We start from the raw sequence: 18,488 nt of genomic DNA, 5'->3' as shown, positions 1-18,488 counted from the left end.
AAAAAACTAAAGTTTAAGTACAAAAACAGAATAAAAATAATAGTTTAGATACTAAACTTGTAATTTACCTAATTTTTTTAACAATTTTTATTCTAGTATAAAAATTAAAATTAAAATTAAAAATTACAACATGGGCGGCGGAACCTTTGAACCCCAATGGCCATCCGCCCCTGTAATCAAATAATACAATTTGTAAAGTCAAGTGTTATTCATAAAAGAAGATGATTTTTCAAAAGAAACAATTCACTAGTTTTAAAACTATTACATTCTAATCCCCAAAAAATATAAATTCAGATCATATTTATATATGTCATGTTAATATAAGACTTAATCGTAGCTAAAATAAATGTATACTTCATGGAAGACATGTAGACAAACACAACTAAAAAGTAGCCTTTGGCATCCTAGGAAAACAACAACGATCGAAGATGAGTATGACTATCTAATTTTGAAAGTTTATAGATCAAAACCATAAAAAAATACAATGCAAGGATTGTCAGTGTATTTTACCTTAATATTAATCACTATTTAGAAAAAAAATTGATAATTTCTTAACCGAGTTAATATTATTCATAGTTAATATTATATTCATCTGTAATATTAATTAGGGATGTCATGTCCATCTCATCCCATGAAATTTTAAAATTATCATATATTTTAGATTTTTCTATTAAAAAATTATTTTTACCCCTACAATTTTATAATTCGTTATCTCCTAAAATTTTAGAGGTTAGTCCTAATATAAAATATTGTAGTATTGAAAAAAAACAATGTTATAATATCATAACGATGATCGGTAAACAAATAAACACGATCGAAAAATAAAAACAAAGAACACCAAGATTTTACGTGGAAAACCCAAAAGGGAAAAACCACGGGCATATTAGAAGAATTTCACTAATATGAATAAATAAAATAAAAAGGATTTTGGTGAAAGAAAAGAACTTAATACCTAAGCCTTTACCCTTAGTATCTATTTATAGGGATATATACTTGATCACAAAGAAAAATTAAATAAAGTAAAAGTTACTTTATAAAAAGTACTTTAATAAAGTAATCTATTTTAATAAATTTCTCTACTTTTAATTAAACTAGTATTCTTACTTTCTCAATTAAATATTAATTAATTTGTGTCACTTTAAATTCGAGTTAAACTATAACAAATTTCCACCTTGACGCGAATTTTGAAAGTGCGAGACAAAACACTCAAATTCGATGAGGCACCCAATCTCAACAAAAAACAATTATTCACTTCAACGAACAAGTTCTCCACCTCTTCCACAACACCCCTCAAAGAGGTAATCATCTTCAACAATGAATATCAATTGAATCCAATTTTTTTCTAAGCTTAGATTTAGCCTTCACATTGACATGGTTATCATAAGTGTCAAGATTGCTCACAAATATATCACCACGAGTAATATCATGCACAAAAATATCCAAACCATCAATGATAATTCCATTTTGAAATTTGTTAAGCCCATGAAATTGAACTCTTTTTTGCTTCACATAACTGTTCTGCTCACATTTATTTTGCTCAAAAAAGGTCTTCTTTTGCTAGATTTAGTCAAAACATTTTTACCAATAACAATGTTATTTGACAGGGGTGATGAAACATCAACTGCATTATCTAAAATTGTTAAACCCTGTAGAACATAAAATTTGGTAGTTTTTCTCTGCCCTTTCATCACAACAAGACATCCCTTGTAAATCTTCATAGCTCCACATTCACTGGAGAATTTATACCCTTTTGAATCTAGAGTACCTAATGAAACTAGATTTCGTCTCAAATCTGGAACATGTCTTATTACCAAGTGTTCGAAAAATCCCATCGAACATCTTAATCTTGATTGTGCCAATACATGTGACTTTACAAGAGACATTATTTCCTAAAAATACATCACATGTAGATACAACTTTACACATCGCAAACCAATCACAGTTAGGACTCATATGAAAACTACTACCAGAGTTAAGTATCCACTCATCACTTGTTATAGCGTTGTCGTCAGCCGCAACTAGGAGTTCTACGTCATCACACTTCTCTGCTACACCAGCCTCACCAGATTTTTTGGAGTTTTGCTCTTCAGCTTCTCTCTTAATTTTATTTTATAACTTGTAACGCTTCGATTTAACATGATCTTTCTTTTTACAAAAGTGACAAGTTTTACTTTGGTTGGAAGATTTTGATCTACCCCTTCCTTCATTACTAGAAGAACGTTCGTCTTTTCTTCCATGATCTGAACTAGTTGATCCATGCACCATGAGACCCTATGCATGGGGCTCGAAACTAGATACAAGATGTTTCATCTTATCAAACGAGTGCATAAAATTGTGTCTTTGAAAAATGAGTAGGAAAGAGGCAGTGAATAAAAGAGGGTTAACCCTAAATCTTTTTTTTATCATACTTCACTTCTAAAGTCTCTAGATCAGAGATAGTTTCTTTGAATGAGATCAAGTTCTCTTCAATAGACGAACCTTCTGTCAACTTGAGCAAATAAATACGTTGCTTTAAGTGCAACTTGCTGGTCAACGATTTCTGCATGCATAGTTGCTCCAATTTTACCCACAAAGAAGCAATCGTTTTTTCTTTTAACACATCTTGCAATATTTTATTTGATAAGTGTAAATGGATCTGACATAGGGCTTTACGATCCTTACGCTTTTCTTCGTTTGTCTAATTTGACGATGTATTCTTTTTATACTCTTCCAATGTATCATCTAAGTCTAATTGTGTAAGGACATCCAGAATCTTCACCTGCCACAACGAGAAACTGGTGTTTCAACCCAAAGCGGAATATCATATTTTATTGTTGTCATAATCTTGAACCCAAAGCTTTGATACCAATTTGTTATAATATCATAACGATTATCGACAAACAAATAAACACGTTCGAAAAATAAAAATAAAAAACACAAAGATTTTACATGAAAACCTCAAAAGAGAAAACCACTAGTATAGAAGAAAATTTTCACTAATATGAATAAAAAAATACAAGAGGGTTTTGGTGAAATAAAAGAATTTGATATCTAACCATTTACCTTTAGTATCTATTTATTGGGATATATATACTTGATTACAAAATAAAACTAAATAAATAAAAGTTACTTTATAAAAATTAATTTAATAAAGTACTCTATTATTAATCAAACTAGAATTCTTGTTTTCCTAATTAAATATTAATTAATTTATGGTACTTTGAATTCGAGTTAATCTATAACAAAAACAAATTGTGGAGGATGAATAGTGTGGAGAAAACGAATTGAGCATTGAGATAAATTGCAATTTGCAATTAAAAGATGATGTATTTAATTGCAAATTCATTACACAACATTGGGAAAGACAGTGAAAGGATTAGGGCTGTAAATGAGACGAGACAGATCGTGAGCTACTCGAGATCGACTCGATCAAGGCTCTATAAATACTTGGATCGAATGGACTCGACTCGAGCTCGACTCAAGTTCTTAACGAGCTACTCGATATTCGACTCGAAAAGCTCGTGAGCAGCTCGAAAAAAAATGTTATATTATAATTTTAGATTTTTTAAAATTACATTATTAAAAATATATTAAAAATACATTATTGATAATTATAAAATTTTAAAAATATATTAAAAATTCTATAATATAACTACCCTCAAATTTTAATTTTTTTATTTAACCAACTCAAGTTCAATTGTTACATTGTATATTACTAAAAGAAAAATAAAAGGTTGTTTAATTAAGCACATGTTAGATTAAACGTGTTTGATTGATTTTTTTCTTTCTTTTTTAACTTTTTACTGCACAAATACTTGGCAACGTAGAAAATAAAATAAAAAATAAGAAAAAAAAACCAAACAATAGAAAAATTGAAAATGATTAAAAATTATTTTTGAATAAATAATCTTATATTTATTTTAAATTATTAAAAAATTATTTATCTAATGAGAATTATTTAATATATTTCTATGATAATATTTTTAATAACTATTTTTTAAATTGTTGTTATATTTTGAGGTTTTAGATTCAAATATCATAAATATCAAGGGTTTGTACTTACCTCATAAATCGGTACCAAATTGATTAATTAATATATTTGTAATGAACCTAAACCTAAATCTTAAACCCTCAAACATAAACCCTAAACACTCAATCCGAATCAAGAATCACCTTTCATATTTATTCTATAGCTTATTTCATCATTTCTTTTTACTCTTTCCAATCGTGTCAACAAGAGAATCATGCCAAAGATTTGAGTTTTCATCTGAATTCCAATAAACAACCTGTGACCAAGTTGAAACAAGATTTTTAATTGCATTGTCAGTTAGTGAAACTTAATGCCATAAAGACACATTCTTTATGGTGTTCCGAGAAATATTTATATATGTTTGTACACTCTTAAGAACAATAATCGGTTTCAAGTCCTTCCCTAAGCATATAGCAAAAGATATAAGTAGTCCATAGGGAACAAGCAACAAGTTTCAGACCTGGTTTATCAATAACTACAGGTGTTTGTGCTTTTGGATCAACATGGACGATCAGTTTAGGCTCACAAAGAAGGGGAGCCGTTTTTGGCTGCCCTTGGATTCCATTGCACTTCAGATCGAAGGGACTTGATCGCACCATCTCTGGTTTCATTATTTTATTTGGAAAGGAAGATGGTCATTCCTGTGTTTGTGGAAACAGTAAACATTCGATAGAAAAGTTCTAATAAAAATCGATTTGAATTTATCAAGGAATAGGGAAAGAATCAAATAAATCGAAAATATTCCTGCTAAAATGATTCGTAATTGCTGAAAAAATTAAACAAATAGAAAATAAAACAGCACGAAAGAAAAATCTCCTTGATCACCCTGCTGACGCTTTGTTCTTGGTGAAGAACAAGTCCAGGGCCAGGAGGGCACCCGTGAGAAGCCATTAAGGAAAGCTCGATCGTTTCTCCTTTTATTTATTTATTATGTATGGAGAGATCGGGTGAAACCTTAATTTCGTCGGGTCGGATCAAGTCACGGGTGGAGGACCCTTTCTTCTCGGATCGGGTCAGAACCCGATCCGACTCGACCCGACCCATTGCCATCCCTATTTATAACTACAAAAGAAGAAGAAAAAAATAACAAGATCAGAATGTTTAAATTTCTTAACTAGCCGAATTAAGAGAAAAGGCTGTGATATGTGGTGAAGAGCATGTCACAGTCAAAACATGCCCCAGAGTTACGTGTTTGTCTTGATGCAATAAAATGTTGAAGTTGTTCCAATAGTCTTAAAATACGGCCAAGGAAATACGTTGCAAAAAATATTATTTTTTTTAATATTTCTGATAAAAAATTATCTAAAATATTATTATTTATACCTAAAATATTAATGTTTTTTAACACGGTAAAGTGCTCAATATTAATATTTTCGGTAAAAAAATAATATTTTAGGTAATACTTTATCAGATATGTTAATAAATCCAGTAAAATGCCCAATAATAACATTTCTGGTAGAAATAATAATGTTTTAAGTAATTTTTTTACCGAAAATATTAAAAAAATAATAATATTTTCAGTAGTATTTTTTTAGTCATATATTAAGATGCCGTACGTGAAACTTTCCCAAAGTTACGTGTTTGTCTTGATGCAATAAAATGTCGAAGCTGTCCCCATACTCATCTGGCTAATAACGACAATGATGTATTGGTAAACGACAAGATCAACATTCAATCAAACTCTACATGCAATGCTATGCCCTTGTGTGTACAATAAAAATCATGGACCTCACTGAGAATGAATGAAGAGGGTGATTTAATGCACGTTTCTATGAACCATAACTAATGAATTTACCATTTCACTCATGATTTCCATGGTAATTTCAAGGCTAAAATATAATATACGAAGCATATGTTATTTTTCTTTCCATTAGAACATAAAATCAAAAGTAATGAAGCATCATCAAATCCTCCTTTGCATTGTCATACTTATCTTTAATTTGTTTTATTCCTGTGTGGAATCTGACGTTATAATGCACTAACAAATCAGGCCTAATTCGCTTGAGTATAGGTTCTAACTATTAAGCTAGGGTTCATCCTTAATTGATACCTGGTTACGCTAGGCATTTTGACCAATGAGATTGGTATTTAATTATTTTATAATTAATAAGTATTAAAGCCCCTTTAATAATGAAAGTTACATCATATGGTACACGATTACAACGCTTGCTTCATCTCGAGTAGCACTGATGTGATTTATATGTAACATCACTAATTATATACATTCACGATTTTACTATTTTGGAGGATATGTTTTCTCGTGATAAATACAAAAAAAAAATCACAAATCTTAATCCATATTAAAATTTGCCGTACACTTATTTGTCTCTTTGTTCAACGTAATTAAAATATATTAATTATAATTTTATTTATACGTTATTTATTTTTATTACAATTGAAAATATATATTAATTATGATTATATATATACACACACTCCAATTTCTCCTTTCGTTAGTAGTACCAACGTGATATTTTCATGATGTGAAGGTATATTTTGATAATTGACATCGTTTGCGACATATTTTATCAGCACTTCATTGGATGCTAATTCGTATGTAATAAAAATAATGCTAAAAAAGTTAGTTATTTAAAACGGTTTTTTAATAAGTAAATCTGGACGATTAAATTTAAGTTTAAATATGATACGTGACTTTTTATTCTACGATATTAATTTTTTATTCAAAAATCTCATTTTTATTCAGATTTTAATTTAATTTAATTTAACTGTTCAGCCTCGATTGAATAGTTATAAAAAGATAAACTATTTGTTTAGTCATCCACTTTTACATTTTTTTATCAAATTGAATTTTAATCTTTTTACCTAAAAGATTAAAAAATATTCCATATTTTATAATTGATATGTTAATAATTAATGCTAAAATTTAAAAATGTTAATAAAAGTATAATTTTTTTATTAATTTTAAGGTAATTATAAAGTAATATATATTCGAAAGTCTTTCAATCCTTGACAATGAACGCTCAACCACTCTTGACATACGATGTGCTCAAACTTAGGACCTCTATGAATAACAATCATCCCTTTAACCACTTAGGTAGCTTGATTCGTATAAAAATATCAAAAAGTTACATAATAATTGGTATAAAGAATTTAACTTTATTTTTATATATGATTATGTTTGACCTTTGATTTTAAAATTTTAAGAGTTTAAATACTTTATCAACTACATAGTAATAGCATAAAAACTGCATAAAAACTGTATTTAAAAAAAAATTGGGGTTGCTTATCATGTTCTTTTCCTTCTTATTAAGGGCTGATAATCTCAAAGCGAAATTGTTGAATTTATTCTTTTTTTCTTTGAATTGTGAATTTATGATCCTAATTGTCACACCCTAAAAATATTAATTTTTGATTATTGGATTGAAGTATATTAATTTTAGGATTAAAATGAGAGTTTTCAGCATGTCGTAACCGTCGTTCGACTCACCAGTAGTCGACAACCAAAACCCTCACTGTGAAATAGCGCCTAATGCCGTAGTTTTTGATGTAAAGTTTCGTCGGTTTTAACACCCGCCACCACAAATTTTCGTGATTCAGACCGACCCGACGATCGTCTCATCTCACCGCCCTTAGTATTGTGTTCCCTGATTGATTCTGAGCAAACCCCAATCGGTGTTGTCCCTCTCCGTTGTCGCGTCGCCGTACGAAGACTGAGCGTCAAAGAAGTTTCAACAATTCATAAATCTGGTTTTTGGCGCTCTTCGTCGCAAAATAACACATGCACAAGACTCCCAAGGACCCGATTTACAAATCTGGAAATTTTTATCTCAGTCTGACGACTGGAGTTGTCGTACGCGCCGCCCGCTGCGTGTGGGCTTCGTCTGTCATCCAGGGGAGTTTGACGACCGAGTCGACTGAGCCACTCGACCGATCCGAGTTGACCCGTGTTGACCGTTGACTTTTTTCGGGAACACTTATCCTAATGTTTTTCAACGTCCTGAGTTCATTTTTTAGGTTCGTTTTGTCAAATTCAAACCTGTGGACGTTGGATTTAAGTTTTAGAATGATCGAATGGAGTTTAAATGTTCGATCGGTGAGACACAAAAATCAAGGTAATACATTACTACATTTTTCATGCTTTATGGAACATGTTGGTATCGATTACTGCATGGATGAATATAATTGGTCACATGTTCTAAACTTGATCCGAATGTGAAATAAAGTAAAGTAAACTGAATAAGGCTTGGACTACATGCATAGACACTAGAAGACTGATAAGAAATGATTTCAAGTTCGGTGATGATCTGGAAAAGGAAATAACCTCAGAATCTCTAAATTCTATTTGTTTTTGTTAAAAGCTTTAATATTGAAATCATCTGGTTAAGAAATTACGAAATTACCCTATGAGGTAAAATGGTCCTGACTGACCCTCACAGTGAAAATACCCTGAGAATTCATATTTAATATGATAAACTGACAATTCACCTATTAAATTCCTGATCTGTTTGGAAAGTCACTAATAATTAGATCTTACATCCGAGAATGTATAATACCTAGAATTATCGATTTATAAGCAAATACTTAAAGGCTAAAACATCAAAAGAATTATTTATGTTTGCATTGTTCAGACAAATTTTATTAAATGGAAAGACCCGTGTAACACCCCAACCCGTATCTGAACCGGATACGAGCCCGAGATGTCACATTATCATTTCAAAACCTTTATTCTTGCAAAATAATAAAATATTCGAACTCTTTTTAAGAAAATACGATAATATATTGTTGAATCATGTTTGTTATAACCAATTTAAGAAAATATACATTTTACAAACAGTAAAATACGGTATGAACAATGAACAATATCGGATGAACAATACCATGAACAGTGAAAAAATTTGAATATAAATCGTGTATAAAATTTATTAATTACATATATGAATTTAAAACATATATACTATATGAATTGTTCAAAACCGATTAGAACATATCGGATTTGATCCTTTATTTACATGCCGACCACTTTCCTTATTACAAAATATATACTATACATTTCTTTTCTGATCTGATCTTTGGAAAGGAGAAACTGACATGTCTTGCATAACTTTTATCAATCTTTTTCTTCTCGGAACCTACGTGTGAAACAATCACACGTTAAGTCATAGACTTAGTGAGGCATATAAACATATAATAAAAATCATAAAAATTTCATATATTAAATTACATACATGCACATATACTATCTTTATCATGATCTCTATCATAATTGTTAACCCATTTATTATGTGATATTGTATTTTTCATTTCTGTATATCATGTATCTTTTCATATAATCAATTCACACATATACATATATCATTAACATGCTTATCGATACTTATATTACTATTACTAATTTCTTTTTATCATGTAAGCATATACTGAACCTTTCTATACTCACCATCGGGCATCCATATCATTTCACAATAGAGCACACATAGTATCATATCAAGTTATTTATTTACTCTCTTTAAAGACCATGTATTAGCCCATATATACTTTTGAGAACTTAAGGTATGTGAGTACATTGAGGTTGTGCACCACTATGTTGTCACCACAGCTCATATAAATATCCCGAAGGACCTATCCAGAGGTCATAAAGAACCTCGACAACTGTCCATAGGTCCCAAAGAACCTAGGTAAACTGTTCATACGTTCCTTAGAACATAGGTATATTGTCCATATGTTTCTGAGAACATAGGTATACTGTCCATATGTCTCAAAAGACATAGGTAATTATGTTCATATGTCCCGAAAGACATAGGTAATTATGTCCCGAAAGACATAGGTAATTCTATCCATATGTTCCGTAGAACATAGGTAAACCCTCGACTCTTGACATGCCAACTATACCTATAGCTATCATATCACATAACATGGGCATTCTCTTTCATATCATTTCATATATTCACATGCACATTTCACTTTCCATATGATTTCGTAATCATATGTCATATACCTTATAACACTTCTCTTGTGTTCATATGACATGTAAATCATTGTCATCTCTTGTTCTCATATGTTTCCCATACATCACATATATCACATATTCATATAGGCTCACGGTTTTTATCACATATCATGACATTTCACATATACACTTTTATATCACATAAACCCATTTCTTCTTTTCACATAGCTTCTTATTATATCATTCAAATACTTCAATATCATTGGACTTATTTCACTTTATTACATAATCACTTATGTCAATACCACATAGCTTATATTATAATTTCCTATATTCATGTAGTTCAGTATCACCTATCACATATACATATAAGCATGTAGATCATATCACATATAATAACATATACCCATTTCATGTATTCATGCACATATAAGAATCACAAATCAAATAACATTTTAGGAGTCACTTCTTAGCATAGTAACTCCATCACTGGTTCATCACAAGCCAATGTTCGTTCAATAACATAAGTACAATTAAAATTGCACTCACCTTAGCCTTGCTTTGATTCGATCCTAATTCTTTGATTGTTTCAAAACTTGTTTAGGCTCAATTTCTACATAAGCATAATTTTCGAGACGATTATCAGAAGCCTAAACCTTATAACTTGATGTTAATAACTCAGGCTAATTTAATAAACCAAATTTCAGCTTTTCCTTTAAGAGTGTATCGATGCACTATGGGTGCATCGGTACACAAAATAGCTTCAAAATATCCATGCATCAATGCACCCCTTAATGCATCGATGCACCTATCCATAAATCACTGTTCATTGCACGAAAATTCACTCTTTCAATTTCAATTCTTCAAGTTTCATTCCATTTCATATTCTTAACTCAAATATACATGCTTAAACTCATTTATATCTATTTATTTCATCTTAAACCTTAAAATTCTATTCTCCATATAGAAATCAATAATCATACCAAAATTTCCATGTTATCCAAACTTAATTCTAACACTTCTAACTTCTTATTCTCATAGATGACAAGTCAAATTTATCCTAGAAATTCATTTAAACCTTTTTATTCAAAATTTCACTTAAAACCCCAATTTCTTTAATCTATCATATCTCCTTTATCTTTTGATTTTAAGAAAACTTAAGTTTTCCTTAAGCTTAGTTATCATCTAAGGATCAAAACCCAACTTAAATTTCAGGTAATAATTAACAACAAAGAAATCTTACCTTTGCAAGCTTGGCTCCCTTTCTATCGTATGATGAAGAAGAAGAAGATGAAGTGGAGAAAAATATCTCCTCATCCTTATCCCCACATGCCTATATATCATTTTCAAGTCAAATGACCATTTTAGCCTTTAATTCTTTTAAAAATTACTAACAACCCTTCATGAAATACTTTCAAATAAATCATTACACTTTTCAACTTTTCCACTTTAATCACCAAATTCTGAAATTTTTATAATTTAGTCACTAACCCATAGTTTGGGATGTTACAACCCGACTAAAGGAAATGACTGAAATACCCTTAAACTGTAAAATGACTAAGATACCCCTGAAGAGTAAAATAATCCAAAAATATCTCTAAGCCCTGGAATGACTAAATTATATGACCTAGTTGAACTGAATGAAAGTATTGTACGTATCTGAATTGTTAAAAAGATAGGATTACTCTGAAAACTCCGAAGTGACTGAGATAAATTTGAATACTAATTGATTTAAGTACTCCAATGACCTTGAATTAAGCGAATAACTTGGATAAGTCTGGAAACACTGATCATTTTATATGTTGTAATGTCTATAAGGGTTTTGAACCACAAATCAAGCACGTCAACATTCCCTGATATAGTTGTAATGCAGAAATGAAATAAATACCATTGGAATACATGTTCGTCCCCCTAAGATACATTCCGCGATGATTCTGAAGATGATCAATTCGATAAGAATTGTCTGTATTAAAAAGTGAATACCCTTGAAGTGAAATGATTTGACTGGTTGACAGATATCAGTGCTGGGATTTGTTTATTTCAAGTTAACACAATATCCCGATATATCAACACAAATATTAAATTCCTCTGATTTCCTGAATAATGGATTCACTCCTGTCATACATGAAAACACAAGTAACTCTGATGCATAGGATTATGAATACCTTTCTGATTGCATAACTCCTCTGAAAAATGTTCGAATAGTTATGATCTTGTTAAATCACGTTCTGAATAACTGATGAATTTTGTCAGCTATCAAACCCTATTATGGGAATATAATTTCTAAATTAAATCAGTTTAGAGAAGTTCATAACTGCATATCTAATAAATACCAATCACCTCCGAATAATATCTGGAACGTCAAATGTGTTCCCTGATCACACAAAAGTTTTCTCTGATTTTTGTTATGATTTCTGATCTCTGCTCTGATTTCTGATATCTTTGTTTACTGACTGAAATTATTTTATACATGGTACTCTGGGATTTGGTATGAAGACTCTGGGAGGCTCAGTAGCTGGTGGTAATTCCGTGTATAAGTTCAACACCTACTGATAATTCCTTATGGACCTAAGGCGACCCTTGGGTAGGCTCTGCGGCCCCGAGAATCTTTCTTGGGTAGGCTCTCAAGGCCCAAGGTGTTCCCTTAGGTTATGCAGTTCTGGGGAACTGCATATGGCGTTCGGTTGGAGGGTTTCACTATGGTTTTGAAAACATATTTTAAACGGATACTGTTTTAAAAAGATCAGTACATTTTCACTGGTTTTGTGGGAACACACTAGACACCTTATTCTGATATCCTGAACCCAGTCATCCGAAACATTTACTCTGAACTAGAAGCTTATTGTCTTTTAGTATCTAAGATATCAGTGGGACCTCAGTTCAGCATAAAAGTTTGTAGAAGTCTAAATCAATAAGGAAACATATGCTTATTTGTTATCTGCATGTCCTTCAACATCATTGGTAGTATTGTATTACTGAGTTTCTCAAGGCTCACTCTGTTACTCACTATTTCAGGTTAAAAGAATTGAACCAGTACAATTATCAACATCAGTAAAGGAGCTCCACCGGCGTTTCTTGCACAGTACGGTGCATGTGATTAGGGGGCGTGTAGCTTGTATTTTGTTTTTATATTCGAGTCTGAAATCTGTTTTATTTCTGAATATTGTTAAATTTTACTTTTTAGTTTATAAATTGTTTTATGATTTTACATGCTTTAACAAAAATTTTAATTTTTCTAGAATTTTTACGGTGAATTGCTCCGGTAGCTCTAATATGACACCTCGGATTGGATCGGGACACCCGCATCGATCCATGGGTATTACACTAATAATATATATATATAGGAAACCAGCAAATGATATAGATATACAAGCAAGCAGCAACTCAGTGCAGTGGCATGCATGTACGGCTTTAAAAATCTCTTGTAATTATCAGATGGCGTTTGACAGCGCACAAGAAACACATTGTATATGCGTAGGAAGTTATTATGAACAAAATCAGAGAATCTTCATTGTACCCATAATTTTTGGAGCTGCCTGCAATTGAGCTACCAGCCAATAAGCTTTTGCACCAGACACACACACAGTCTCCTAATAAAAAGGTCCTGACACAACCACACTCCAGTTTTCCTTACTTTCATGTATTTTCAAACAAAAAATAAATGACAATCTATTTAGTTTTCTTAAAAATTTATAGTTTAACTCAGCACAAAGCAAATGTGTTTTGCTTCATCGTGCACATATATAAGAGAAATTATTTGGTATATAGGAAGGACACTTTGGATTATACAAATATCATATAAGGAAAAAATTAAAAAATCATTCAAAAGCCTCAAATAAAAGATTAATACTAATAGATCTGACTGCAACAACAAATGAACTATAATAAAAAAAATAAAACTATTAAAAGATCATTGACAATAATAAATAAGAATCGCCTAATACAAAATTTGTCCCCGTATACAAATCCAATTAATATTGTGTGTCCGATGTCAATCAAATATAAATGATTTAATTGCCTCACCATTTTACAGTCACGTCTTGTCATTAAGTAAAAAAACGACATTTTTTCTAAAAAATTATTACTCCTTGCAAACCCAAAGGCCCACCACATTTGTCTTAATTAGGTCCCTGCCACTTACGTAGTTACAAATCGAAATCGCTTTAGTTTTAGAATTTTTTTTTAGAGAAAATCGCCTCAGTGACCAAAAAAAAGTTATAATATACGATTTTAACCAACTTTTTTTGGATTTGCGAAAATGACCAACAAAATCGCAACGCGAAATAAAAATCGCAACGCGATTTAGAAAATCGCAACGTTGAAAAGAAAATCGCAACGGTCAAAAGAAAATCGCAACGCGATATTCCAAGAATCGCAATGCGATTAAGAGAATCGCAACGCGATCTTCCAAGAATCGCAATGCGATTCAGAAAATCGCAACGCGATTCCAAGAATCGCAACGCGATTAAGAAAATCGCAACGCGATTCCAAGAATCGCAACGCGATTAAGAAAATCGCAACGCGATTCCAAGAATCGCAACGCGATTCCAAGAATCGCAACGCGATTCCAAGAATCGCAACGCGATTCAGAAAATCGCAACGCGATTCCAAGAATCGCAACGCGATTCAGAAAATGAGTAAATTCTTTCAAAAGCTATTGTATTTGTTTCTTTCTTAAGAATTTTCTCTAAAAATAGTATCCGCGCGGACGTGTCGAAGACACGTATTACCACGACCACGACCACGACCACGACCACGACCACGACCACGACCACGACCACGACCACGACCACGACCACGACCACGACCACGACCACGAGACGAGACGAGACGGCGGCGGCGGCGCGCGAGAGTCCCCCTTGTTCTCTTTCACTCAACAAGGAAATGGGAATCCAAGCCTTAAATACTCTTCCCAATAGTGTTTCCAATACTATGTGGGATTGAGCATTACTCAACACTTCAAAGAAAATATAGCAATTTTTGTAGCATGTTTCCCGCTTAATCCATATTTAAAAATATTAAAACATTTTATCATATTAAAACTATATGTATAAGTTTGAATTGAAATGTAGATATCTACAACTCTTTTAATTCTCTTGATAAAATGTTTTAATATTTTTAGATATGGATTAAGTGGGAAAATACTACAAAAATTGCTATATTTTCTTTGAAGTGTTGAGTAATGCTCAATCCCACATAGTATTGGAAACACTATTGGGAAGTGTATTTAAGGCTTGGATTTCCCATTTCCTTGTTGAGTGAAAGAGAACAAGGGGGACTCTCGCGCGCCGCCGCCGCCGTCTCGTCTCGTCTCGTCTCGGGTCGTGGTCGTGGTCGTGGTCGTGGTCGTGGTCGTGGTCGTGGTCGTGGTCGTGGTCGTGGTCGTGGTCGTGGTCGTGGTCGTGGTCGTGGTCGTGGTCGTGGTCGTGGTCGTGGTCGTGGTCGTGGTCGTGGTCGTGGTCGTGGTCGTGGTCGTGGTCGTGGTCGTGGTAATACGTGTCTTCGACACGTCCGCGCGGATACTATCTTTTTAGAGAAAATTCTTAAGAAAGAAACAAATACAATAGCGATTCTCTTAATCGCATTGCGATTCTTGGAATATCGCGTTGCGATTTTCTTTTGACCGTTGCGATTTTCTTTTCAACGTTGCGATTTTCTAAATCGCGTTGCGATTTTTATTTCGCGTTGCGATTTTGTTGGTCATTTTCGCAAATCCAAAAAAAGTTGGTTAAAATCGTATATTATAACTTTTTTTTGGTCACTGAGGCGATTTTCTCTTTTTTTTATTGAGTTTTTCTTGTTTATGTGAAATTGTATTGTTTATATCTATTTTTTAATTTAATAAATTAACATGAATCCAAATCTATATGAATATTATATATTTTCACTAAACAATTTTTATATATTAAATATATGATCCTAATTGTAATCCAAATAAATATAATTTTTTATTTTTATTTATCAAGTTAAAATATATTGTCAATTGAATTTATTTTGTTTATAAGGTAAACTGCTTAAATTATTATATTTTTTTGTTCTGCTACTCAATTTTTTTTAAAATCATTCTTAACATTTAGTGTAAATTTTAATTTGATATTTAATCGTTAAAAAGTTAATATAGTTATTGATATGTTATTTTTATTTTTAATGATGATATGATATTATCTTATGGTAATATATTAACATCATAGTTAGATTTTTAAAGACGAGATACTAAAATTAAAATTTAAAATAAATATTAAGTATAATTTTGAAAAAAACAAAATATGAATACAAAAAAAGAACAAAAATAATACTAATTTAGATATTAAATGTATAACTTAACCTAGTTTATAATAGTAAAAGTTAAAATATTGAATATTATTTTAAAATATAACATTTAATTTAATCAAATTAACGAATAGTTAATGCGTCACACCAATTACTAAAATGGGTATTAATTGAATTTTGTATGGTGGATAAAAGATGATTAATGTAAAGAGAGAAGAGGAGCCCACAGTCATGAGTGGTCACTCAGCCAATCGCTATCAAATTCATGTGCTTGTGGTGCGCAATAGTAACGCAACTAATAGCTTAAATTCGGACAGTCTGTTCCCCCCACCTACACCAAATTTGAGCTTCTTCAACCTGCCCTTATAAACCCAACACCTATTTTCCATTCGATTCCACCAACCAAATTTTCCTTCAGCCATGGAAGATCTAATAATCTCTCCATCTTCATCTTCTTCACTGGTTTCATTTTCTCAAGAAACTGCACCTTCAACTCTCCAGCAGAGGCTTCAATTTATGGTCCAGAGCCAGCAAGATTTGTGGGCGTACGCAGTATTTTGGCAGACATTAAATGATGATCTAGGTCGTTTGTTCTTGGCTTGGGGAGATGGTTATCTTCAATGCACCAAAGATATGTCTCCGAACCTGAGTTCCAATGTCCATGGCTTGCACAATGATCGGAGAAAGGTGATGAAGGGAATCCAAGCACTCATCGGGGACAATCACGACATCGATATGTCGATGCTCGACGGAACCGATATCACCGATGTTGAATGGTTCTATATGATGTCGATGGCTTTGTCTTTCGCCGCCGGCGATGGGATTCCAGGCAAGGCTCTTAGTACTGGGTCTTGTGTTTGGTTAACTGGTGCTCATGAGTTGCAGTTTTACAATTGTGAAAGAGCTCGAGAAGCACAAACGCATGGCCTTGAGACACTGGTTTGCATACCAACTTCTTGCGGTATTGTTGAGCTAGGATCCTCAGAAATGATCAGGGAAAATTGGGGTTTAGTCCAGCAAGTGAAATCCCTATTCGGATCCGATCTCATTGGTTTGGTCCCGAAACAATCAAATCCGAATCTATCCCCGGGTCCGATCCAGTTCCTTGATAGAAACATCTCGTTTGCAGACATCGGAATAATAGCCGGTGTTCAAGAAGATGATGATGCTATCCCTGATATTAAACCAAAGCAAGATAACAAGAGTAACCAAACCAAGAAAGATTCCTCCTCGAAACTTGGGCAACCTTCATATGCGGATTCAGAGTATTCAGATTCAGATTTTCCATTACTTGCAATGAATAACGTAGAGAAGAGAACCCCAAAGAAACGAGGAAGGAAACCTGGGCTCGGACGAGAGACACCGTTGAACCACGTGGAAGCCGAGAGGCAACGCCGTGAGAAGCTAAACCACAGGTTCTACGCTCTCCGAGCCGTAGTCCCGAACGTGTCGCGCATGGACAAAGCATCGCTCTTATCTGACGCTGCCTCGTACATCAACGAGCTAAAGCTGAAGATCGAAGAACTGGAGTCGCAGCTTCAGAGAGAGTGTAAAAAAGTAAAGGTAGAAACGGTCGATAACACTATGGATAACCAAAGCACCACCACCACTTCCGAAGAACAAGCAACCAGGCCAAGCGATTCGTCATCCGGAACTGATGGATCCAGTGGGCTGGATCTCGATGTGAAGATCATGGGAAATGATGCAATGATTAGGGTTCGATCAGAGAACGTGAACAACCCAGCTGCTAGGTTAATGTGTATCCTTCGAGACCTGGAGTTCAAGCTCCATCATGCAAGCATGTCGTGTGTTAACGATGTCATGCTGCAGGATATTGTCGTTTGGGTTCCTGATGGATTGAGAACTGATGAAGGCCTAAAATCTGCTCTTGTAAGCAGGCTAGATCAGCAGTGAGTAAGGTTTAATTAAGGCTATGCAGTATGCAACTATCCATTTTCAATATTTTCTACTATTATTTTTTTCCCTTTATTTGCTTTTTCTTTTAATCAAAAGTCATTTTGTATTTTTGCTTTAGACATTTATTTTTTGCTTGTTATGTAAACTCTTAGTTTCCCTTTTAGCTTTTTTTGGATAAATAGTTTCCCTTTTAGCTTTGGTACTTACTAATTTTGTCTAAATGTTTGACATATTTTTGTTTATGGCAAGTTTGATTGTGAACATACAAAAATTGAAAACATTATATAATTAAAAAGGGACAGGAAGGTACATGTCTATTAATTAGAAACAAAAACCAATGCTTAAGAAAACAGTGTTCGTATCAAGAGGGTGGGGACTCCGGAA

General features: G+C 32.7%; 1 protein-coding gene across 1 annotated transcript; it reads left to right on the top strand.

The window, feature by feature from the left end:
- The first annotated feature begins 16,589 nt into the window (after nucleotides 1–16,589).
- On the top strand, nucleotides 16,590–18,101 carry LOC120135411 (transcription factor MYC1-like). The gene has a single exon (XM_039151672.1). The coding sequence runs from the start codon at nucleotides 16,608–16,610 to the stop codon at nucleotides 18,099–18,101; it is 1,494 nt and encodes a 497-aa protein (XP_039007603.1). The 5' UTR covers nucleotides 16,590–16,607.
- Nucleotides 18,102–18,488: the final 387 nt, after the last annotated feature.

This window comes from Hibiscus syriacus, unplaced genomic scaffold (assembly GCF_006381635.1).
Source record: "Hibiscus syriacus cultivar Baekdansim isolate YM2019G1 unplaced genomic scaffold, ASM638163v2 tig00110607_pilon, whole genome shotgun sequence".
Lineage (NCBI taxonomy): Eukaryota > Viridiplantae > Streptophyta > Magnoliopsida > Malvales > Malvaceae > Hibiscus > Hibiscus syriacus.
This window is presented reverse-complemented; position numbering and strand designations above follow the sequence as displayed.

Coding starts and splice junctions, on each gene's coding strand:
- LOC120135411 (XM_039151672.1), top strand. CDS start 16,608: ATGGAAGATCTAATAATCTCTCCATCTTCATCTTCTTCACTGGTTTCA.